We start from the raw sequence: 26109 nt of genomic DNA, 5'->3' as shown, positions 1-26109 counted from the left end.
AGGTACATCACCATGATCCATACATACATTGAATATCCTTACCAACCAATTAACAACACAATCACCCCCATTCTTTATGAATTCAACTGTAATACCATTGATACAATATTTAATTTTACCCACATCAGTCTAAAATTTACTTTCTTACATTCTCTCATACACTCCCACAACTCCTACTTCAGGAGTACTGCTACTCCTTCCTTAGCTCTTGTCCTCTCACCAACCTCTGATTTTACTTCAAGGACATTCCCAAACCATTCTTTACCCTTACTTTTGAGCTTTGTTTCATTCAGAGCCATAACATCCTGGTTTCTTTCCTCAAACATACTACCTATGTCTCCACTCTTCTCATCTTAGTTGCATCCTCACTCACTTAGGCACCCCAGCCTGAGCCTTTGAGTCAGATTAGCACTCCCTGCGTGGCTCCTTCTGTTCTTTCTTTTATAATCTGAAATACAAGAAGTGGAAAGGGCTTCCATCCCCCATCACCCCTCTCCTTCCCCCTTTTGGTTGCCCTTTACATGCAGGGAATACAGAGGTAGAATTCTTAGAAGCACTCTATAATCAATGTTTTTCTCTTTGGACTGTTATGACAAGCAGATCTAGCCTGATACCATTTAGCCAAATTGTTTTCACCATATCATTTCACATTTTTTTGCTTTATTTGCTTTAGTCCACTGGAGATGGGTGTTGCTCTAAGCACTGGGCCAAGTGGTTCTTGCTTTGAACAGTTAACCTAAATGTTTCTTGCTCTGGGCCATTCCATCCCGTTGTTTATTTAATGCTTCAGATGGCCATGAATGGGTCTTTCTAAGAAATTTATATTTCTCATACATTTTTGTGACAATTGCATGCCTGAAAGTAACTCCATCTTCATTAGTTTATCACTGAATTACTAGGGATGAAAGTGATCATCCCAGTTTTATCAATAATACTGATCCCTTTTTTCACCTTTCAAATTATGTTCCTTTTTTTGATTTTATGATTTCAGAAAGTTCCAAACTTTTGCCTGAGTTATACTTCCTAGTCGTTGTCTTCAGGTTCAGTGATGGAGGTATATGTACATGGTGCTACTCATGGTCTTAACATCATAGGGGACCTTTTCTTTAATCCTTCTATTTTCAAGGTTTGCCACTCTTAGCTCAAGAAATTTGTTGCTATGCCAACCTTAGTCCCTGTGATGGAATGCCAACTGCACAGTAGAAGAGATGAAAAACCGTGTAGGGTTCACTGCCACTCACAGTTCAGCACAGTGCTCAAAACTAAACTAAGGTTTTGGTACTAGATCCAGCAGGGATGCTGCTTCATTTCTTTTTTGTACTAGGGTTCTCCTTAAAATTGGTTCAGCTGTGATGTGATCATATTACACAAGTCAGACTTATTAGAGATCTTGGTGAATGTAACTAGAGAAATAGCTTAAACACAGTGCTTATGTTTTCCTCCTTTTCTGTTAAGATAAATTACTCTACAGATATGACAGGTCTTCTGTGTCAAGCATCATTACTACATGACAACTTGCTTTTACACTCTGGTGAGAACTTATCAGTGCTGTTTCTAAGAATACTGTTGAGTCTGCAGTGTTACTTTTCAGCTTTAATTCAGCTGAGTAATCAACCAGTTGAAACTAGCCCCTGCATAGTTATTTTGCTTATGATTTTTTTTCTCCAATGTTATATTTTTTTTATTATACTTTGTCGCTGTCTCCCGCGTTTGCGAGGTAGCGCAAGGAAACAGACGAAAGAAATGGCCCAACCCCCCCCATACACATGTATATACATACGTCCACACACGCAAATATACATACCTACACAGCTTTCCATGGTTTACCCCAGACGCTTCACATGCCTTGATTCAATCCACTGACAGCACGTCAACCCCGGTATACCACATCGCTCCAATTCACTCTATTCCTTGCCCTCCTTTCACCCTCCTGCATGTTCAGGCCCCGATCACACAAAATCTTTTTCACTCCATCTTTCCACCTCCAATTTGGTCTCCCTCTTCTCCTCGTTCCCTCCACCTCCGACACATATATCCTCTTGGTCAATCTTTCCTCACTCATTCTCTCCATGTGCCCAAACCACTTCAAAACACCCTCTTCTGCTCTCTCAACCACGCTCTTTTTATTTCCACACATCTCTCTTACCCTTACGTTACTCACTCGATCAAACCACCTCACACCACACATTGTCCTCAAACATCTCATTTCCAGCACATCCATCCTCCTGCGCACAACTCTATCCATAGCCCACGCCTCGCAACCATACAACATTGTTGGAACCACTATTCCTTCAAACATACCCATTTTTGCTTTCCGAGATAATGTTCTCGACTTCCACACATTCTTCAAGGCCGCCAGAATTTTCGCCCCCTCCCCCACCCTATGATCCACTTCCGCTTCCATGGTTCCATCCGCTGCCAGATCCACTCCCAGATATCTAAAACACTTCACTTCCTCCAGTTTTTCTCCATTCAAACTCACCTCCCAATTGACTTGACCCTCAACCCTACTGTACCTAATAACCTTGCTCTTATTCACATTTACTCTTAACTTTCTTCTTCCACACACTTTACCAAACTCAGTCACCAGCTTCTGCAGTTTCTCACATGAATCAGCCACCAGCGCTGTATCATCAGCGAACAACAACTGACTCACTTCCCAAGCTCTCTCATCCCCAACAGACTTCATACTTGCCCCTCTTTCCAAAACTCTTGCATTTACCTCCCTAACAACCCCATCCATAAACAAATTAAACAACCATGGAGACATCACACACCCCTGCCGCAAACCTACATTCACTGAGAACCAATCACTTTCCTCTCTTCCTACACGTACACATGCCTTACATCCTCGATAAAAACTTTTCACTGCTTCTAACAACTTTCCTCCCACACCATATATTCTTAATACCTTCCACAGAGCATCTCTATCAACTCTATCATATGCCTTCTCCAGATCCATAAATGCTACATACAAATCCATTTGCTTTTCTAAGTATTTCTCACATACATTCTTCAAAGCAAACACCTGATCCACACATCCTCTACCACTTCTGAAACCACACTGCTCTTCCCCAATCTGATGCTCTGTACATGCCTTCACCCTCTCAATCAATACCCTCCCATATAATTTACCAGGAATACTCAACAAACTTATACCTCTGTAATTTGAGCACTCACTCTTATCCCCTTTGCCTTTGTACAATGGCACTATGCACGCATTCCGCCAATCCTCAGGCACCTCACCATGAGTCATACATACATTAAATAACCTTACCAACCAGTCAACAATACAGTCACCCCCTTTTTTAATAAATTCCACTGCAATACCATCCAAACCTGCTGCCTTGCCGGCTTTCATCTTCCGCAAAGCTTTCACTACCTCTTCTCTGTTTACCAAATCATTTTCCCTAACCCTCTCACTTTGCACACCACCTCGACCAAAACACCCTATATCTGCCACTCTATCATCAAACACATTCAACAAACCTTCAAAATACTCACTCCATCTCCTTCTCACATCACCACTACTTGTTATCACCTCCCCATTTGTGCCCTTCACTGAAGTTCCCATTTGCTCCCTTGTCTTACGCACTTTATTTACCTCCTTCCAGAACATCTTTTTATTCTCCCTAAAATTTAATGATACTCTCTCACCCCAACTCTCATTTGCCCTTTTTTTCACCTCTTGCACCTTTCTCTTGACCTCCTGTCTCTTTCTTTTATACATCTCCCACTCAATTGCATTTTTTCCCTGCAAAAATCGTCCAAATGCCTCTCTCTTCTCTTTCACGAATACTCTTACTTCTTCATCCCACCACTCACTACCCTTTCTAATCAACCCACCTCCCACTCTTCTCATGCCACAAGCATCTTTTGTGCAATCCATCACTGATTCCCTAAATACATCCCATTCCTCCCCCACTCCCCTTACTTCCAATGTATGTCAGTAAATTTTTTTCTATCCAGAGTAAGTGTGGCATATGACCATTTGGTTGTGAGAGAACCAACACAGATTAGCATATACCAAGTAGGAGATGCTGCTGAGATGACTCGCTACATGCTGGAGAGCTCAGCTCCTCTACACCGTAGTGCTGATTTGCTGGAAAGTCTTAGGTCAGTATACAGGTTATTGATTATTCCTACAAATATTATAACTGTACGGGGGACTTACAATCCATCATTCTACTTCTTAAGTATCCTTGAATTTCCTTTGCCATGCAGCAGAGTGACTTAAAGAGTGTTTGCAGTTGAAATAAAGAGAAACATACATCATAGGGGAGGCAGAAGGACAAAATTTTGAGCTTTATTTTTAAGAGGTTATTAACCACAGAGGAATAAGCAGAGATATACCAAGGTCATTGAGTCCGGAGAATTTACATGGTGCCTCAGCATTATAATGGGAACTTTTGTAAAGGATTCGGGTAGGTAAATGGATGAATATATTTGTATCTTATTTCATAACTGTACGGGGGACTTACAATCCATCATTCTACTTCTTAAGTATCCTTGAATTTCCTTTGCCATGCAGCAGAGTGACTTAAAGAGTGTTTGCAGTTGAAATAAAGAGAAACATACATCATAGGGGAGGCAGAAGGACAAAATTTTGAGCTTTATTTTTAAGAGGTTATTAACCACAGAGGAATAAGCAGAGATATACCAAGGTCATTGAGTCCGGAGAATTTACATGGTGCCTCAGCATTATAATGGGAACTTTTGTAAAGGATTCAGATAGGTAAATGGATGAATATATTTGTGTCTTATTTCATAAGTAGAGAGTATGTATTTCAGCTGTCTGTCTATCTCTGAGTCTGTCATTTTTATGATTGATTTTTTTGCAGTTGCTCAACTCAGTCACACATACCATTAGGTTATGTTCAGTATGATGTAGTGAATAAAATGTTCCACATTACCTGAACATATCTCAAGGAATAGTGGTTCCAACAATGTTGTATGGTTGCGAGGCGTGGGCTATGGATAGAGTTGTGTGCAGGAGGATGGATGTGCTGGAAATGAGATGTTTGAGGACAATGTGTGGTGTGAGGTGGTTTGATCGAGTAAGTAACGTAAGGGTAAGAGAGATGTGTGGAAATAAAAAGAGCGTGGTTGAGAGAGCAGAAGAGGGTGTTTTGAAGTGGTTTGGGCACATGGAGAGAATGAGTGAGGAAAGATTGACCAAGAGGATATATGTGTCGGAGGTGGAGGGAACGAGGAGAAGAGGGAGACCAAATTGGAGGTGGAAAGATGGTGTGAAAAAGATTTTGTGTGATCGGGGCCTGAGCATGCAGGAGGGTGAAAGGAGGGCAAGGAATAGAGTGAATTGGAGCGATGTGGTATACCGGGGTTGACGTGCTGTCAGTGGATTGAATCAAGGCATGTGAAGCGTCTGGGGTAAACCATGGAAAGCTGTGTAGGTATGTATATTTGCGTGTGTGGACGTATGTATATACATGTGTATGGGGGGGGGGGTGTTTGGGCCATTTCTTTCGTCTGTTTCCTTGCGCTACCTCGCAAACGCGGGAGACAGCGACAAAGTATAATAAAAAAAATATAATAAATCTCAAGTTTTTATCTTTAACACTAAAATGAGTAATTCAGTGAAACTAACATCTCCAGTAATACACATACACAGAACATCTTCGGTTATGTCCCACAGTTATTCTATGGACACCTTCCTCTGAATGCCATAGCCTTCATCAATTTACACTCCGCAGCTCTCTTATGTTATTCAAGGTCATCATCTCTGGTAGTAAATATATGAACTGGGGCTAGAAACCCACCACTCCTTGTATCATTAATTTCCAAGAAGAAGAACATAAGAAGGAGCCACATGAGAATTTGTCCTTGATGGATCAGGTTGGAATGTCTAAATGTGTAATTACCTGTTTACACTGTTTAGGGAGGGAGTTTTACACTTGTAGGGCCCTATCTCTTTAATGCTCTTTATTATTATAAGCCTTTATGTATGTTGTTTGCATTAACCATCTCCTCAGTTAGTCTGTTTCAGTCATCCACCTCTCTTATACTACAAAAGTGTTTCATTACATCCTTATTTACAGGTTTCTTACTTAATTTCATGTTATCTTCTCTCAAAGAATTGTCCACCATCCATATTGACTATCTCCTTTAAAAACTTCAAGGTTGTGATCAGATCACTCCCCAGTTTTCTCTTTCCTATGATGGGTAAATTCAAAGCCTCAAGTCTTTCCCTATAGCTTAGCTATCTTAATTGTGGTACCATCTTTTTACCTTCCTCTGGACCTTCTGTGTGAGCTCTTTGTGCTTTTTAAGATGCAGTGACCAAACCTGAGAAACATTCTAGTATGATATAAATAGCTTGTATGTATGTTTGATTGTATGTATGTATGTATGTATGTATATATGTATGCATGTATGTATGTATGACATGAATAGCTTGCTGAATATTTACTTATCCATATATTTGAAAGCCAATCTGATAGATACCACCAAACAGTTTGTTTCCATAACTGTTCTCCTGATGTGGGACTCTGGCAAGAGATTAGAGATGATGTTGACTCCCAAGTCCTTCTCACACACAGAATCCTGAAGCTTCTTTTCTGCTAGGTAATAATCATGTTGAGGCTGTCTTTCACTTTATCCCATTCTCATTGCTTTATATTTGCTTAGGTTGTATTTCATCATCCTTATTTCAGACCAACTTTGGAGTCTGTGGGATTTCATACCTTCAGGTAAGTCATTGATATTGATCAAGAAGAGTAATAGTCCCAGAACCAAACTCTGTTGTACTCCACTGGTCACCTCAACCCATTTGAAAAAGCCTCTTTTAACATGAGTCCCTTTATCCCGTCCCACTGAGATAATTCATACATTATAGGAGTTTCCTTCTTATTCCTGTTTGGTGATCCAGCTTCTATGTGGTACAATGTCACATGCCTTCAAGCAGTCCTGATACAGACTGTCCACCCAGGCTTCCTTTTGTCCAGAACTTCCCTCACTCTGTCATAAAACTAAAAAGTTAGTTGCGTATGACCTCCTTTCCTTAAAATCATGCTGTCTCTCACTTAGGAAATTTGTCCTCTGTAGAAAGTCATCTGCTTGCTTTCAAATAATCTTTTTCAGAAACTTACTCACTACACTCTTTAGTGAAACCAATCGGTAATTCAGTGCTGGTTTCTAGTCTCCTTTTTTAAGTAAAGGTATGACATTTGCCATTTTCTGTTCCCATGGCATTATGCCTTTCTCCAGTGATATCTTGAACAGTAATACATGTCGTTTATCTAACCTGGCTACAGTGCCATCTATATCTGTGCCACTGTGCACTATGAAGGTCTTATGCTTTATGATATCTTTTATTAAACCATTCCTTCCTTTTTCTTCCCATTCCCTCTTTATTAGAGGCTTGAGGTATCCATGCCTCTGCTCAATGTAAATTTCACAGAACCTCTCAACGTAAAGCCCTTGTTCTTGGTTACTGAATTCCATTTCCCGATCTACATTAGCTGTGAAATTATTGAGGTTTTGTAGTTTCTGTGATTATATCTTCACGTTGTTTACTGTCTCATCTCTGTGTGTACTTAAATAAGAGAATGGAGAGACAGGTGTTGTGTTTGATGTGAGAAGCCTTAATGTTCTAGTTCTGAGTGAAACTAAGTTGAAGGGGAAAGTGATAGAATAGTTTAGGAATGTTTGGGGGATAATTTTTGGGGTTAGAGTGAGGACAAGAGCAGAAGGGGATAGCACTTTTGATGAACAAAGGTTGTAGTACATTGTTAAATGATATAAAGAGGAAGTTCAAGATTAATTTGGGTTGAAATAGAAATAGATTATAAGAGATGGGTGACAATGCTCCTGATAGTAAGAAGAATGAAAAAGAATGAATACTTTCTGGGAGGAGCCAAGTGGATGTTTTGGCAGCTAGAAGCAGAGGGCTGAATCTTGGTGATAGAAGATCTGATTGCAAGAGTGTGTGAAGTGGCAATTGACAGTATAAGTAGGGGCATAGGGTCCCCAGTGTAAATGAAAATAGGAAGTGCTTGTCAGGGTAGTGTGCTGAAAGAGGATTTGTAGTTGGGAATACTTAGTTTAAAAAAGGTGAATACATGAATATACATGGATGAGTTTGGTTTGGGGTTAAGTCAGGAAAGAAAAGAAGAGAAGGCCATAAATGAAAAATAAAGAATAAAAATACTTTTACTCATACGCAAAAGGCAAATTGAAAACCACCAACTCCATTGGCCTACTTAAAACAGAAGGTAACTTTACAGATGACTGCCAAGAGATGAGTAAGATTCTAAAATGGCTATAGGAATCAAAGACAACATTGGAATTAATTACCCAACAGACTTCTCTTAAATAGAATTGATTTACATTTGTACACATAGCAGATATCACCTCAGCGCAAGATTTTGAGAGGGGCATTGAGAGCATGCCCATGCTCTTAGTCCCAGTCCCATACTCATGGAACTCAGTCTTCACCAACAAATGTAAGACACTGCTAGCACATGCACGATATATATCCAGAGAAAAGGTCTAGACTTTGGCATCATTTCTGAGTCTGAAACTGTCCCCACAAAACTCCATTTCCACAGAGGTAGAAAGAAGCAAAGCAATCTCAAAAACCTGTTGACTGATAGCATTAACATTGCACAATCATAAAAGAGTCCCAAGAGGCATGCTGACTAAAGTTATGGAGGTGAACAAGCTACATAATTTAGGACAATATGGTTTCAAGGCGAGAGGATCTTGCCTCTCTTAGTTGTTTGACCATTATGATAGGATTGGAAAACAAAGCAGCACTTGACATATGTGACTATGGTGTCATAGCAATTAAAAGTAAAAGATTGGAGTAACTGGAAAAACTAAGGGATGGATATACAACTTTTTAACTAATAAATCACAAAAGGTAATTGTAAATCATGGTTTCTCCAATACCTCTATATTAAAAAGCTCAGTCCCCAAGCAACCCCTCCTGTTCCTCATTCTTATATCTGTCAGTGATGCAAACACAAACCTCAGTTTCATATCATCCTTTGCAGATGATACAAAAATAGGCATGAAAATCATATCAGTAAATGATAGCAAAAATCTGCAAAGAGATACAAACTTAGTCTTTAAATGGGCAACTGAGAACAACATCCTTTTCACTGGAGATAAATTTCAATGCATATGGTATTAAAGAAATGAAGAAATCAAAAATATACCAGGTGAATAATATGAAAGACCTTGGGATGATAATGTCTGGCAACCTAACCTTCAGTGAACACAACAAAACAACAGTTGCTTCATGCTGAAGATAACAGGCTGCATCCTGAAGACCTTCAAGATAAGGCAAGAAAAAACCAGTGATGATAGTATTCAAGGCACCGATTTTTTTCACAAATTGAAATTGGGTTCTAACAGTACCCTACAAGAGAAGTGAAATTGTGGATTTAGAAAGTGTCCAGGGATCTTTCACAGCCCATTTTAACCTTGCCATCTACCATCAGAAACAGCATGGGATGCACTGCTAGGGTATCGTTTATTCTTTTAACATCCTGAGCAAGTGAGACATTGAGTTTGTAAGGTTAAAATGATCTTTTGTGCTTATGCAAAAACTAATTTGGTGATGCTGCTGCACATTACCATTCTCCATTGCATCATATCACGTACAGGCAGTCTTATGAATGACTGTTCCCCTTTTAGAGTAAACTCTAACAGACTTTCTTTTCTTAATTTTGAATGGATACTCATTTGTGAGAAGATTTTGTCCCAACCACTTTTTGTTTTATCAGATTTATCAGATGAGCACCTATAATGAGGAGCACCTCAGGAGTTGACTACCTGGTGCATTAGGCTAATCACAGGTGGTGTGAAGGTGGTATTTAGATAATTTTCCTCAAACCTTGAAGCAAATGCAGTCCATTAGTGCCATTTTTTTGAAATAGAGAAAGGAAAAAGCTTTGCTTATGTCAGAGCAAGTGCTTTTAATTGGTTTTTATTTCCACAGAATTTCAGTAAGCAAAGATGGATGGTCACCATTAACCATGATAGAAGCCACTCAGATCTCCAAACAACCTCTCCAATTACTCAAAGTGCATTACTGGTTAGCCAAGATGTCTAGAAATATAGGGTTTTCTGGCCATAATGCACAAGAAACATTGGTAAAGCTATTTTGACAAAAATTCTGTTTTGATAGTGAGAGTGTGGTGGCTTTATCTTCAATGTAGTATGTTCATTATCATATTCATATATTTTGAAATCCTATAGACAGAGTGAGATGATGATTCAGTGAATGCTTAGCAGCAGCATCTTGAAAAAATTGACCATCTTACTAGGCAGATGGACATCCCTTATCACGATGTTTCTGCATTCTGTCATTTGGAAAGGACACAAATGTATTCAGTGGTTTATATTTCATTCAAGTAAATACTTAGAAAAGTCTGTTATACTTGAAAATTTATTTTCTTCCTCCAGCCATTCCTTTATTGATACAAAATAAAAGGTGTCCAAATGTATATCCAACATCGAGCATCATTGCTATAGATTTACTGTACTTGTTTTTTATCAGTGTGAATTTTTAAGTGTAAAACTGTCCTCTTAGAATGTAGATAGTTTAACCTATAAAATAGAATCACAGATATCAAAGGTATACTGTTCCTTATTTCTGTTTACATTAACTTTAGTTGATTTTCAGGAAGATGTAGAATCCAAACTGCAGAAAGCTATCCTTGAGCATTGGATAGTTGACACACTTAGAAAGTTTATTAACATAGAAGTCCCAAAGGAATCTTCAATCTTGCTATCTCTTGCTCTCATGTGCAAGTGGATCAAGGAAAATGGCAGAGAAAAAGATAAAGATGTTGCCAAGGTTTGTAAATTCATATTTTTCACATTTGAAAATCAAGTATAGTTAGCTGATGTCCTTTGTTTTAACCTGACATGATGAGTGGATGCTCTATAATAATTACCATTATTTGTATCTCTGTGTCTGTCTGTTGATCCCTTTTTGTCTGCTTCATATCTCATGAACCAGCGAGAGGATTGGAATGATATTAGACACAAATGTTGCTTACCATAACATAAGTTTTCATGACTCAACCCCTAAGCCATACCTTCATGGTCACGATCACAGCACAACTGGCATCATAGTGTTGGGAAAGGAATGGGTTGGTACTCTGTCTAATCTTACACAGCAACACACAATATGTCATGGCCCATCTCGAGGGCTGTACTTTCAAGGTCAGTGTATCAGCCAGGTTCATAGTAGTCTCAGAATGGGTACTAGTGTATTATGTTTCTGCTCGAGGACTTTGGAACTAGTGAAGGGATAAGAATACTACCTTATACAACTACTGTATCTCAATCTTTAGAGTCATACCTTCAAGGTCAAGGCCACAGCTAGGATCATAGTCTTGTCAGCAGAGGTCATGGTATTTTCTTTTCCACTCCATAACTTTGAAACCAGTGGAAGGATAGGGAGCTGTGGTTTCGGTGCATTACACATGACAGCTTGTGTGTGGATGTGGGCAGATGTGGTCTCTCTTAGTTTTTCCTGGCATCACCCTGCTGGTGCAGGGGATGGCAGTGCTGTTTCGTGTGGAGTGGGATGGTGCTGGGAATGTATGAAAGTGAGCAAATATGAATATGTTCACATATATATATATATATTTTCCCTGGGGATAGGGGAGAAAGAATACTTCCCATGTATTCCCTGCGTGTCGTAGAAGGCGACTAAAAGGGATGGGAGCGGGGGGCTGGAAATCCTCCCCTCTCGTTTTTTTTTTTTTTTTTTTTATAATTTTCCAAGAGAAGGAACAGAGAAGAGGGCCAGGTGAGGATATTCCCTCAAAGGCCCAGTCCTTTGTTCTTAACGCTACCTTGCTATCGCGGGACATGGCGAATAGTATGAAAAAGCGGCGGGGCAAAGTGAATAAATAGATAAATATATATATGGGAGAAAGAATACTTCCCACGTATTCCCTGCATGTCGTAGAAGGCGACTAAAAGGGAAGGGAGCGGGGGGCTGGAAATCCTCCCCTCTCATTTTTTTTTTAAATTTTCCAAAAGAAGGAACAGAGAAGGGGGCCATATGAGGATATTCCCTCAAAGGCCCAGTCCTCTGTTCTTAACGCTACCTCGCTAATGCGGGAAATGGCGAATAGTATGAAAAAAGAAAAAAAAAAAATATATATATATATATATATATATATATATATATATATATATATATATATATATATATATATATATATACATATATATATATATATATGTGTGTGTTTGTGTGTGTGAGAAGGAGATGGATTGAGTATTTTGAAGGTTTGTTGAATGTGTTTGATGATAGACTGGCAGATATAGGGTGTTTTGGTCGAGGTGGTGTGCAAAGTGAGAGGGTTAGGGAAAATGATTTGGTAAACAGAGAAGAGGTAGTAAAAGCTTTGCGGAAGATGAAAGCCAGCAGGGCAGCAGGTTTGGATGGTATTGCAGTGGAATTTATTAAAAAAGGGGGTGACTGTATTGTTGACTGGTTGGTAAGGTTATTTAATGTATGTATGATTCATGGTGAGGTGCCTGAGGATTGGCGGAATGCGTGCATAGTGCCAATGTACGAAGGCAAAGGGGATAAGAGTGAGTGCTCAAATTACAGAGGTATAACTTTGTTGAGTATTCATGGGAAATTATATGGGAGGGTATTGATTGAGAGGGTGAAGGCATGTACAGAGCATCAGATTGGGGAAGAGCAGTGTGGTTTCAGAAGAGGTAGAGGATGTGTGGATCAGGTGTTTGCTTTGAAGAATATATGTGAGAAATACTTAGAAAAGCAAATGGATTTGTATGTAGCATTTATGGATCTGGAGAAGGCATATGATAGAGTTGATAGAGATGCTCTGTGGAAGGTACTAAGAATATATGGTGTGGGAGGCAAGTTGTTAGAAGCAGTGAAAAGTTGTTATTGAGGATGTAAGGCATGTGTATGTGTAAGAAGAGAGGAAATTGATTGGTTCTCAGTGAATGTAGGTTTGCGGCATGGGTGTGTGATGTCTCCATGGTTATTTAATTTGTTTATGGATGGGGTTGTTAGGGAGGTGAATGCAAGAGTTTTGGAATGAGGGGCAAGTATGCAGTCTGTTGGGGATGAGAGAGCTTGGAAAGTGAGTCAGTTGTTGTTCGCTGATGATACAGCTGTGGTGGCTGATTCATGTGAGAAACTGCAGAAGCTGGTGACTGAGTTTGGTAAAGTGTGTGAAAGAAGAAAGTTAAGAGTAAATGTGAATAATAGCAAGGTTATTAGGTACAGCAGGGTTGAGGGTCAAGTCAATTAGGAGGTAAGTTTGAATGGAGAAAAACTGGAGGAAGTAAAGTGTTTTAGATATCTGGGAGTGGATCTGGCAGTGGATGGAACCATAGAAACGGAAGTGAATCATAGGGTGAGGGAGGGGGCGAAAATCCTGGGAGCCTTGAAGAATGTGTGGAAGTCGAGAACATTATCTTGGAAATCAAAAATGGGTATGTTTGAAGGAATAGTGGTTCCAACAATGTTGTATGATTGCGAGGCGTGGGCTATGGATAGAGTAGTGCGCAGGAGGGTGGATGTGCTGGAAATGAGATGTTTGAGGACAATATGTGGTATGAGGTGGTTTGATCGAGTAAGTAATGTAAGGGTAAGAGAGATGTGTGGAAATAAGAAGAGCGTGGTTGAGAGAGCAGAAGAGGGTGTTTTGAAATGGTTTGGGCACATGGAGAGAATGAGTGAGGAAAGATTGACCAAGAGGATATATGTGTCGGAGGTGGAGGGAACGAGGAGAAGTGGGAGACCAAATTGGAGGTGGAAAGATGGAGTGAAAAAGATTTTGAGTGATCGGGACCTGAACATGCAGGAGGGTGAAAGGCGGGCAAGGAATAGAGTGAACTGGATCGATGTGGTATACCGGGGTCGACATGCTGTCAATGGATTGAATCAGGGCATGTGAAGCATCTGGGGTAAACCATGGGAAGTTCTGTGGGGCCTGGATGTGGAAAGGGAGCTGTGGTTTTGGGCATTATTGCATGACAGCTAGAGACTGAGTGTGAACGAATGGGGCCTCTGTTGTCTTTTCCTAGCGCTACCTCACACACATGAGGGGGGAGGGAGATGTTATTCCATGTGTGGCGAGTTGGCGATGGGAATGAATAAAATCAGACAGTGTGAATTGTGTGCATGTGTATATATGTATATGTCTGTGTGTGTATATATATATGTGTACATTGAGATGTATGGGTATGTATATTTGCGTGTGGGGACATGTATGTATATACATGTGTATGGGGGTGGGTTGGGCCATTTCTTTTTTCTGTTTTCTTGTGCTACCTCACAAATGCGGGAGACAGTGACAAAGCAAAAAAAAAAAAAAAAATATATATATATATATATATATATATATATATATATATATATATATATTTATATTTTATTTATTATACTTTGTCGCTGTCTCCCGCGTTTGCGAGGTAGCGCAAGGAAACAGACGAAAGAAATGGCCCAACCCCCCCATACACATGTATATACATACGTCCACACACGCAAATATACATACCTACACAGCTTTCCATGGTTTACCCCAGACGCTTCACATGCCTTGATTCAATCCACTGACAGCACGTTAACCCCGGTATACCACATCGCTCCAATTCACTCTATTCCTTGCCCTCCTTTCACCCTCCTGCATGTTCAGGCCCCGATCACACAAAATCTTTTTCACTCCATCTTTCCACCTCCAATTTGGTCTCCCTCTTCTCCTCGTTCCCTCCACCTCCGACACATATATCCTCTTGGTCAATCTTTCCTCACTCATTCTCTCCATGTGCCCAAACCACTTCAAAACACCCTCTTCTGCTCTCTCAACCACGCTCTTCTTATTTCCACACATCTCTCTTACCCTTACGTTACTCACTCGATCAAACCACCTCACACCACACATTGTCCTCAAACATCTCATTTCCAGCACATCCATCCTCCTGCACACAACTCTATCCATAGCCCACGCCTCGCAACCATACAACATTGTTGGAACCACTATTCCTTCAAACATACCCATTTTTGCTTTCCGAGATAATGTTCTCGACTTCCACACATTCTTCAAGGCCCCCAGAATTTTCGCCCCCTCCCCCACCCTATGATCCACTTCCGCTTCCATGGTTCCATCCGCTGCCAGATCCACTCCCAGATATCTAAAACACTTCACTTCCTCCAGTTTTTCTCCATTCAAACTCACCTCCCAATTGACTTGACCCTCAACCCTACTGTACCTAATAACCTTGCTCTTATTCACATTTACTCTTAACTTTCTTCTATATATATATATATATATATATATATATATATATATATATATATATATATATATATATCTTTCATACTATTCGCCACTTCCTGCATTAGCGAGGTAGTGTTAAGAACAGAGGACTGGGCCTTTGAGGGAATATCCTCACCTGGCCCCCTTCTCTGTTCCTTCTTTTGGAAAATTAAAAAGATGAGAGGGGATGATTTCCAGTCCCCCGCTCCCTTCCCTTTTAGTCGCCTTGTATGAAATGCAGGAATACGTGGGAAGTATTCTTTCTCCCCTATCCCCAGGGATAATGTCTGTTTCCTTGCGCTGCCTCGCTGGCGCGGGGGACGGCGACGGGGCAAAGTGAATAAATAGATAAATATATATAGGGGAGAAAGAATACTTCCCACGTATTCCCTGCATGTTGTAGAAGGCGACTAAAAGGGAAGGGAGCGGGGGGGCTGGAAATCCTCCCCTCTCATTTTTTTTTTGAATTTTCCAAAAGAAGGAACAGAGAAGGGGGCCATATGAGGATATTCCCTCAAAGGCCCAGTCCTCTGTTCTTAATGCTACCTCGCTAATGCGGGAAATGGCGAATAGTATGAAAAAAAAAAAAAAATATATATATATATATATATATATATATATATATATATATATATATATATATATATATATATATATATATGTTATTATACTTTGTCGCTGTTTCCCACATTATATATATTTTTTTTTTATTTATTTATTTATTTTATTTATTTTGCTTTGTCGCTGTCTCCCACATTAGCGAGGTAGTGCAAGGAAACAGACAAAAGGAATAGCCCAACCCACCCACATACACATGTATATACATACATGTCCTCACATGCAAATATGCATACCTACACATCTCAACGGATACATATATATATACACACTTAGACATATACATATATACACATGTACATAATTCATACTGTCTGCCTTTATTCATTCCCATCGCCACCCTGCCACACATGAAATAACAACCCCCTCCCCCCTCATGTGCGCAAGGTAGCGCTAGGAAAAGACAACAAAGGTCACATTCGTTCACACTCAGTCTCTAGCTGTCATGTAATAATGCACCAAAACCACAGCTCCCTTTCCACATCCAGGCCCCACAAAACTTTGTATGGTTTACCCCAGACACTTCACATGCCCTGGTCCAATCCATTGACAGCACGTCGTCCCCGGTATACCACATCGTTCCAATTCACTCTATTCCTTGCACGCCTTTCACCCTCCTGCATGTTCAGGCCCCGATCACTCAAAATCTTTTTCACTCCATCTTTCCACCTCCAATTTGGTTTCCCACTTCTCCTTGTTCCCTCCTCCTCTGACATATATCCTCTTTGTCAATCTTTCCTCACTCATTCTCTCCATGTGACCAAACCATTTCAAAACATGCTTCACCTTTGGAGAAGCTAAATCATCATGCAGAATTCTACAGAAAATGGTGTTTGAAAATTGTTGCTCAGTCTTAGAGTTGAAGGTTAGGCAAACTCAGTGACAAATAAGTTTTCAAAAAAAGAAGTCTGCATGTACTAATCAAGTCATAATGTGAAAAATGTCAGTGTTATGAATTACGCTGATTTTGATGAGTTTTCTACAGAATTTACTTCTTTTTTTCCTAAGATAAATGTTTTGTCCTAAGGTCCATCAAAGTCCAACACAACAGACACATTAGACTCCACATTTGAATTGTATGTATATGTACCTTGGCATATGGAATCTTTGTATTGGCCAACTTTGCAGCTTTATGTTATTACTTCAAAATTCATATTCACCACTTTTGCTTTTCTTATTACGTCTTGTTATTGTATTTCTTGTTATAGTACTCTAAGTAAGTCTTTGGGAGACTGAAATACCATATTCTTAGGAATTTTTATCACTTTGTAATAAGCCCAAGGTAACCCATGGACAAAATGACTTTTTCATGTGGATGATCATTGGAAATACCACTGACTAGATTTAAAAAGTCATGTAGATGATCAGGGGAAATGCTACTTCCTCAAGGAGATACAACAACTTTCAGAACCACTTATTTCTACTTTGAGCATATAGATTAAAACAAAAAGCCCTCTCTGCTAACAGACATTTTCTTTTGATAATGGACATGCGTTGGTAAGAGTTTGAATTGACCGTCACTTCTCAAATTGATTTGGGTATGAAAGGGTCAGAGAGCTGTTATTCTTTTGAATATGGTTCCAAATCTGAGAGAATTTTTGGGTGATACCTGTGTATATTTTCCATGTTTTGCAGACTTTGTAGTCCTATGTGTTTTAAGTGTTGGTCAACTGACAGTGAGAAAGACCATCTTCTTAAAGCAAAGCAGAGTTTCTTAAAACAGAAACCATTTTTTTTCTTTTGATGGTAAATCAATGTACACATCTCTGATTACAGTTTTTATTACATAAACTTGGACAAGTCAACAAAGAGCTCTGTTTGGTTTGTAAGGAAGCAGTGCAACTTGACTCCATCACGTTCGGCAGATGTGAAAATGGTGAGATTATTTCAAGTTCAGTGATACTTTTTGTTTTCACATTATTTTACCCTTTTATATCATGCCCTTATAGTCTACATAGTAAACCAGTGCTGTTTATTCACTTACCAGCCAAATTTTCCCAAACAGTATTGAAATAAGAGTAGTCTCTTTCCTATTATCCCTTTCACTTTATTATATTTATGTACTGAATGTCTTTTCTCTCATTGTATCAAAAATGTATAAGTAATCTTCACGTAAGATACAGACTATATTTTTCTTCACATCATCATAATGCATACAATATTAAAACTAAAAGCTCTCAGAACCCCAACTGGAATAATATGTGTACAACAAAAAGAAATATTTTTCCTTTTCTACAAACAGTTCATGCTGACAACTCTACAGCAGACCACCACAAACCTCTTTGAACCTTTCAGAAGATGCACCCAAACCACAAACAAAGATTATCTGCATAGAGACCTAAAGCATACCATTAAAGACACACTCAGACAAAATAGGCACATGACTTCATGCATCCTTGCTATGCCCTCAGATACATAACCTCATTCATCATCCTGTCCATTCCCTCATAAACCAACCACCTTCATCCAGAGATGAAAAATAAAAAAAAAACCAGCCTTACATTGAGACATTTATATGACCAATTCCCCCATCCACCAACCAATACTAGTCTAGGATAACCAATGTACATTATACATGCATCACCCACTAGATGCTAAACAGTCACCCACTTAACACTAATCAAAACACCCCTTCCCAAGATAAATCCCTTTGAATTTACATTTCCTAGAGAAAAATGTTTCATGCTATGATGCCTTGAACCTGCCCACACCAATTACTTCAAGTATGCAGCATGTTGTGGAGGAGAGAGCTTGGGAAGTGAGTCAGTTGTTGTTTGCTGATGATACAGCGCTGGTGGCTGATTCATGTGAGAAACTGCAGAAGCTGGTGACTGAGTTTGGTAAAGTGTGTGAAAGAAGAAAGCTGAGAGTAAATGTGAATAAGAGCAAGGTTATTAGGTACAGTAGGGTTGAGGGTCAAGTTAATTGAGAGGTAAGTTTGAATGGAGAAAAACTGGGGGAAGTGAAGTGTTTTAGATATCTGGGAGTGGATTTGGCAGAAGATGGAACTATGGCAGCGGAAGTGAATCATAGGGTGGGGGAGGGGGCGAAAATTCTGGGAGCGGTGAAGAATGTGTGAAAGTCGAGAACATTATCTCGGGAAGCAAAAATGGGTATGTTTGAAGGAATAGTGGTTCCAACAATGTTATATGTTTGCGAGGCGTGGGCTATAGATAGAGTTGTGCGGAGGAGGGTGGATGTGCTGGAAATGAGATGTTTGAGGACAATAGGTGGTGTGAGGTGGTTTGATCGAGTAAGTAATGTAAGGGTAAGAGAGATGTGTGGTAATAAAAAGAGTGTGGTTGAGAGAGCAGAAGAGGGTGTTTTGAAATGGTTTGGTCACATGGAGAGAATGAGTAAGGAAAGATTGACCAAGAGGATATATGTGTCAGAGGTGGAGGGAACAAGGAGAAGTGGGAGACCAAATTGGAGGTGGAGAGATGGAGTGAAAAAGATTTTGAGTGATCCGGGCCTGAACATGCAGGAGGGTGAAAGGCGGGCAAGGAATAGAGTGAATTGGAACAATGTGGTATACCGGGGTTGACGTGCTGTCAGTGGATTGAATCAGGGCATGTGAAGCGTCTGGGGTAAACCATGGAAAGTTCTGTGGGGCCTGGATGTGGAAAGGAGCTGTGGTTTCGGTGCATTATTACATGACAGCGATAGACTGAGTGTGAACGAGTGTGGCCTTTGTTGTCTTTTCCCAGTCGTACCTCACACACATGAGGGGGAAGGGGGTTGTTATTTCATGTGTGGCAGGATGGCGATGGGAATGAATAAAGGCAGACAGTATGAATTATGTACATGCGTATATATGTATATGTCTGTGTGTGTATATATGTATACATTGAGATGTATAGGTATGTATATTTGTGTGTATGGACATGTATGTATATGCATGTGTATGTGGGTGGGTTGGGCCATTCTTTTGTCTGTGTCCTTGCGTTACCTCGCTAATGTGGGAGACAGCGACAAAGCAAAATGAATAAATAAATATATATGTCTATATCTCTGAAGCCCATTCCCTTGGGAGCTCTCATCAAGTGGGTGACCACATTAAAAGAGTCTTCACTTATCCTTGTCCTTACATGAATCCATCATATGCACCATTCCACATTCTTTCATTTCTCTCCCTCTAGTACTCTTCCACTCTATTTCCTTAAGTCACAGGTGGTTTTACTTTCACATCAAGCCCTTTAACTGTCCTATCATACACTCTCCTTGTAGATTCCCCATCTTGCATTCTTTCTACAAGACCAAACCAACTTAAAGTATTACATTTCACCCACTCTTCTGCTCCACAATTCATTCCCTTTGCATTCCATGCCTTTCCAAATCTCTCATATGCCCCCTCATTACTTTTTTCATTCCATCTAGTCATAACACATGTTTCTCATAAATAACTCTTTATAGCCTGGGCTCTTGACCTCTGTGACTCATCTGATGTCCATGTTTCAGCTGCATAGGTCAGGGTAAAAAGGACTGTGCTTTCCCTCAACCCTTTCTTCACTTCCATACTTACACTTCTATTCTCCATAATTCTATTGAGGGACCCAATGGCAATTTTACCCTGTATTGCTTTCTCCCTCATCTCCTTCCATATCACCAAACTAAGATTGCTCCTAAATACTTAAATTCTCTCACCTCATCCAGTCTTTCTACCCCCATATCCTTAGCTAGATTTGGTACGCTTTCTTCTCTAACTCTATAAGGCTTTTCAATATCTACACTTTCACTGTTTCCTTTCACCATTACTTTACTTTTACTTGAATTCACCTTCAATTGTGAGTTCAGTGACCCTGTTCAGGAAATAATGACCTGTTAATTATTTCATATGTTTCTAAGTACCAAGTCTGGCTGGTCCATGAGAATTATTATGAAATGCTTGTACTTTGCTGGATAGGCGAGCATTAGGTCCCAGCTGCTTTTTCTGGACAGAGAAGTCAAGCACATGCCTTTCATGCATTCTCTGTCATAGAAATTAGTAGCTCCACTTAAAACTGATCCTTTGATAGTTACTCACAGCAGTAAAGTTTTTACTTTCTCCAGGTCACACATTACCACGTTGTTGCCGAAGCCTCTTGCTTACCACGCCAACAATATCGTGTCCTCGATGTAGAGTGTTCTTACATAAGGATGCTACATGTAAGACTTTTAAAACTGGCCATCATTGTTTTTGTGCCATTTGTTAGATTGTTCAATTACTTTGTTGCATGAAGATTTAAAAACAGAATGGGTAGCAAGTTTGCCTCTGTAAATTGGGTGTCCTAGCACTTTTCCAGCCTTTGGGATTGAAGCAAGGATCCCAGTTCTGCAATATCACTTCCATAAAAGATGAATGCATGATACATGTCTGTATGTACATGTTTCTATGATACATGTTTGTATGATATATGCCAGTATGTGAATGCTTGTAAGATACATGTCTGCATGTGTATGCTTGTATGATGCAAGTTTGCATGTGCATGTTTGTATGATGCATATCTGCATGAGCATGCCTATATGCACTAGATAAACCCCATACATGTATGTAAGTAATCCACCCCATGGAAAAAAGAATGGAACTAATGATCACAGATACATTGGAATGGGGTGGGTGAGCCCAATTCTGCAAAATTGATTCCTATAAAAGGAGGATGCTGGAATACACTTGATCCACCCCAGGAAATAGGAAGGTAATTAGTGATGATAAATAGGGAGTTCAGTAGTATGTCAAAGGAAAGGAACCGGGCTTTTCTAGCTCTGAGAGAAACAAAGCTCAGGGGTAAAGGGGATGAATGGTTTAAAAATATCTGAGGAGTAAAGTTAGACATTAGTGTAAGCATAAGAGCTCAGGAAGTGGTTGCACTACTTATGAAGCAAGAGCTTCGGAAATGTGAGGAGTTAGCTCCAGTATGATGTTGGTAGAAATGAAATTTGATTTTGAGATATGGGTGATTATTAGTGCACTTGTCCTTGAGAAGAAAGAGTATGAGGGGCAAGTGTTTTGGGAGCAACTGAGTGTGTCAGCAGTTTTGATGCAAGAGACCATGTATTAGTGATGGGTGATTTAAATGCAAAGGTGAGTGATGTGGCAGTTGAGGATATAATTGGGGGGCATAGGGTGTTCAGTAAAGTGAGTGGAAATGTTGGGTGAGGAATGGAAGGTATTAAGGGAACCAGTGCTGGCATGTGTGAGAGATGCATGTGGCATGGGTAAGGAGGGAGATGGGTTGGTTAGAAAGGGTAATAAGTGGTGGGAGGACAAAGTGAACTTGTAGGCAAAAGAGAAAAGAGAGGTACATGGGTGGTACTTATAGGGAAGAAGTGCAAATGATTGGGTGATGTATTAGAAAAAGTGGCACAAGGTTAAAGGAAGGTGCAGGGGTTGAAAAAGAGGGCAAATGAGAGAAGGTGGAGTGAGTATCAGTAAACTTCAGGGGGAGTAAGAAGTTACTTTGGAAGGAGGTTAACAGTGTGCAAAAAAAAAAAAAAAAAACAAGAGAACAATGGAAACATCAGTGAGGAGAGGGGAGGGGGGCAATGTAGAAGTGGTAACAGGCAGTGATGAAGTGAGGATGAGATGGAGTGAGTATTTCAAATGTTTTAAAGGAAGGTTGAAAGTGATTGATTTTAGGGTGGCAGATGCAGCATATTCGGATGTGGGGGTATGAGAAGTGAGAGAATTATGGAGAATAGTTTGTTTAAGAGAAAAGTGGTGGTGAATGCCTAGCTTAAGATGAAATAAAGCTAGGCAGCTGGAATGGATGGTATTCCAGTTGAATTTCTTAAGAAAGGGTGTGACTGTGTTATTGATTAGTTGGTTAGGATTTTCAGTGTATGTATAGATCATGATGAGATGTCTGAAGATTGGCAGAATGCATGCATAGTGCAGTTGTATTAAGCCAAGGGGGACAAAGGTGAGTGTCAAACTACAGAGGTGAATGTACCTAATAAGTTGTATGAAAGAGTAATGGTTGAGAGGGTGAACACAGTGGTAGAGGAAGTGTGGATCAGGTGTTTGCAGTAAAGAATGCCCATTATAGGTATTTAGACAAAGAGAGGGATTTGTATGTGGCATTTATGGATCTGGAGAAAGTATATTGTAGGGTTGATAGAGATTCCTTGTGGAAGGTTTTAAGAATATGTGATGTGGGAGGAAAGCTGCTAGAAGCAGAGGAATTTTATCTAAAGTGTGAGGCACCTGCATGAGTAGGAAGAGAGAAAACTGAGTGGTTCCAAGTGAAGGTTGGCCTGTGACAGGGGTGTATGATGTCACCATGGCTATTTAGTTTGTTTATGGTTGGTGTGGTGAGGGAGGTAAATGCATGAGTCTTAGAGAGAGCAGCAAATATTTAGTTTGTAGTGGATGAGGGGGCTTTGTAAATGAGCCAGTTGTTGTTTGCTAATGACACAGTAGTAGTAACAGATTTGAGTGAGAAACTGCAGAAGTTGGTGACTGAGTTTGGGAGTGTGTGTGAAAAGAGGAAGTTGAGATGTAATTAAAAGCAAGGTTATTAGGTTTAAAAGTGTAGAGGGAAAGGTTAGTTGAGGTGTGAAATTGAATGTAGAAAATTTGGAGGAAGTAAAGTGTTTTTGATATCTGGGACCCATGGAAGCAAAAGTGAGTCATAGGGTTGGTGATGGGGCAAAGGTACTGGGGAATTGAAGAATGTATGGAAAGGGAGGTCATTATCTGGACTGATGAAAATAGATGTGTTTGAAGGAATAGCAGTGCATACAATGTTGTATGGGTAGATGAGGATGTGCAGAGGAGTGTTTAAGTGTTGTAAATCATATGTTTGAGGGTAATATGTGGTGTGAGGTGGTTTGATCAAGAAAGTAATAAAACGGTAAGATAGAGGTGTGGTAATAAAGAAAGTGTGGTTGAACTGAAATGGTTTGGACATATGGAGAGAACAAGTGAGGAGAGGCTGACAAAGAGGATATATGTCAGAAGTGGAGGGAATAAAGAGAAGGGGAAGACCAAATTGGAGATGAAAGGATGGAGTGAAAAAGATTGTGTGACTGGGGCCTGAACATGCAGGAAGGTGAAAGATGTTTGCTTGGTAGAGTGAATTGAAACAATATGGTATATAGGGGTTGACGTGCTGTCATTAGACTGCACCACGGTGTGTGAAGTGGCCAGGGAAAACCATGAAAAGGTCTGTGTGGCCTGGCAGTGAATAAGGGCTGTAGTTTTGATGCAATGCACATGGCAGTTAGAGAATGGATGTGAGTGAATGCGGCCTTTCCTCCTGTGTTCCTGGCACCATCTTGCTAATGCAGGAAACCGATAAAAAAAACAGAAAGATGCATACTTCAGTCTGTTTATGTCTGTGCACATTTTAGTATGAAAAATTCTGTAGCATTGTTATAGATTATCATATATATTAATAGTATGCTGTTTGAGAGTGCACAAATGATATCTTGGAAAGCTTAATTAATCATCACACACCTCAGCTTCCAGTCTGTAAGACCCAACATTAACCCTTGCAATATTTGCCAGAAAAGTAATGCTATTACATATGGCTCTCACTTCATGAAACATTTACTAATTGCACAGTAAGAAACACATGAAGATATGTAATTATATCCATTACTTTTATGTATTTCATGGTAGAGTGATATACATGTGGAAGATATTTCTCATATACTGCTGATGTCTCTTGTATCTTTGAGTAACCAAACAGCAGTACCTGAAATAATGGCAAATTTTGCATTAACTCACTTTTATCATGTCAATAAGTTGTAAATCTTATGCCCTTCTTTATCCACCACCCACCTCCCACCTTCTGCCTGCCCCATGCTTCACCTGCACATGCAAGACTCTTGCATTCATCTCCCTCCCAGGACCCTTTTCTTGAAAGGATCCTGATTTTACTCCGGACCCCTTTTCTAGGAGATCCTACAGCTCCAGAGCTGCACTACTTTCAGTAGTAGGCAGATGGTTGACTCCTTTGGAGTAAGAATTCATTATGGAGACTGCACTCCCTTTCATCAATAGACATTGATACAGCCTCAGTGAAAGTGGCTTTTTATAGATAATACAGCCATAGGCAAGCACAGTTTAGTAACACTCAACAGTAATGATGTTATTACATATCCTTGACACATGGTCTCCCCTCCAACTCACACACATCTTTCTCAAGAACTCCTTACATCATTTAGAAACTTTACCCCATAAATCTGTAGCATTTTTAACCATATCAGATGCTCTCTCAAGATCCATAAATGCCACATACAATTCTCTCTCTTCCCATTTTGGTTGAGAACTATACGTGCACTCTCCATGTACTGAGGCACCTCACCTTGGAACATACAGTCAGTGAATATGCTTATTAGCCAATCAACAGCAGTCCCACCCTTTCTTGAGAAACTCAGCTGCAATTCTATTCACTTCTGCTGTTTTGCTATACATTATCTTCTGCAAACTTTCATCACCTGTTCTCTTTTCCCCACACCATTTACCAAGACTCTTTCACCCCACTTGCTACCTTATCTCAAACCACTACATCCACTATCTTATCATCTAACACAATTAACAGTTGTTCAAAATATTCAGTCCATCTCTTTTTCACTTCTTTCCTGCTACCACTTCCCTATCTACCCTACTCAGTATAATTTCCATTTGTTATCTTGTTCTCCCAACACTAATCTTCAACCAAAATATTTTCCTGTGTTCTTTGAAATTCAGAAATATTCTGGAGTTCAATGATACTCTCTTTTCCCATCTTTCATTTCCCCTCTTATTCAGCTCTTATACCTTTCTTTTGACCTCTCTCCAATTGCTTGCACTCCATCCCTACTTTTATCATCCATACACTTCTTTCTCTTTCATTAGCAAAGTTATAGACAGTATTTGAAAGCAGTACCTATAACTGTCTCATAAGGGCATGGTACTTTATTATTACCATTAGTGGCATATCATGGTTTTCATAATCAATGCTTGATGAATCATAGCAAATTCAACTTACTGAACATTATATTTTTCCATTATAGATTTTGAGACTAAGCTAGCCTCCACATGCACATATTGTGATGGATTTGTGATAAGTGAACTTAATGGAAGAAACATGCCACATCATGAGGTGAAGAGAACTGCCAGCAAAGCTTTCCTCACACTTTCCTCTAGACAAAGCAGGAAGATCCATTCATCTGCTAGATATTCCTATTAGCGTATGTTCAGCTTTATGTTGAATTAAAATTACGTTATTTA

The 26109-nt window shown here is 39.8% G+C and overlaps 1 protein-coding gene across 1 annotated transcript in view; it reads left to right on the top strand.

The window, feature by feature from the left end:
- Nucleotides 1-26109, top strand: part of LOC139765440 (general transcription factor 3C polypeptide 4-like) — a 145160-nt gene extending 119051 nt beyond the window's left edge. The window contains exons 11-16 of the mRNA XM_071692811.1: nt 3970-4116; nt 9968-10121; nt 10655-10828; nt 17688-17787; nt 20961-21056; nt 25893-26109. Coding sequence (XP_071548912.1) covers nt 3970-4116; nt 9968-10121; nt 10655-10828; nt 17688-17787; nt 20961-21056; nt 25893-26068 — 847 coding nt within the window. The 3' untranslated portion in view covers nt 26069-26109. The remainder of the gene's footprint in view (nt 1-3969; nt 4117-9967; nt 10122-10654; nt 10829-17687; nt 17788-20960; nt 21057-25892) is intronic.

Source organism: Panulirus ornatus, chromosome 55 (assembly GCF_036320965.1).
Source record: "Panulirus ornatus isolate Po-2019 chromosome 55, ASM3632096v1, whole genome shotgun sequence".
Classification (NCBI taxonomy): Eukaryota; Metazoa; Arthropoda; class Malacostraca; order Decapoda; family Palinuridae; genus Panulirus; species Panulirus ornatus.
The sequence above is the reverse complement of the archived record's forward strand: the minus strand, read 5'-3'. Positions and strand labels throughout refer to the sequence as shown.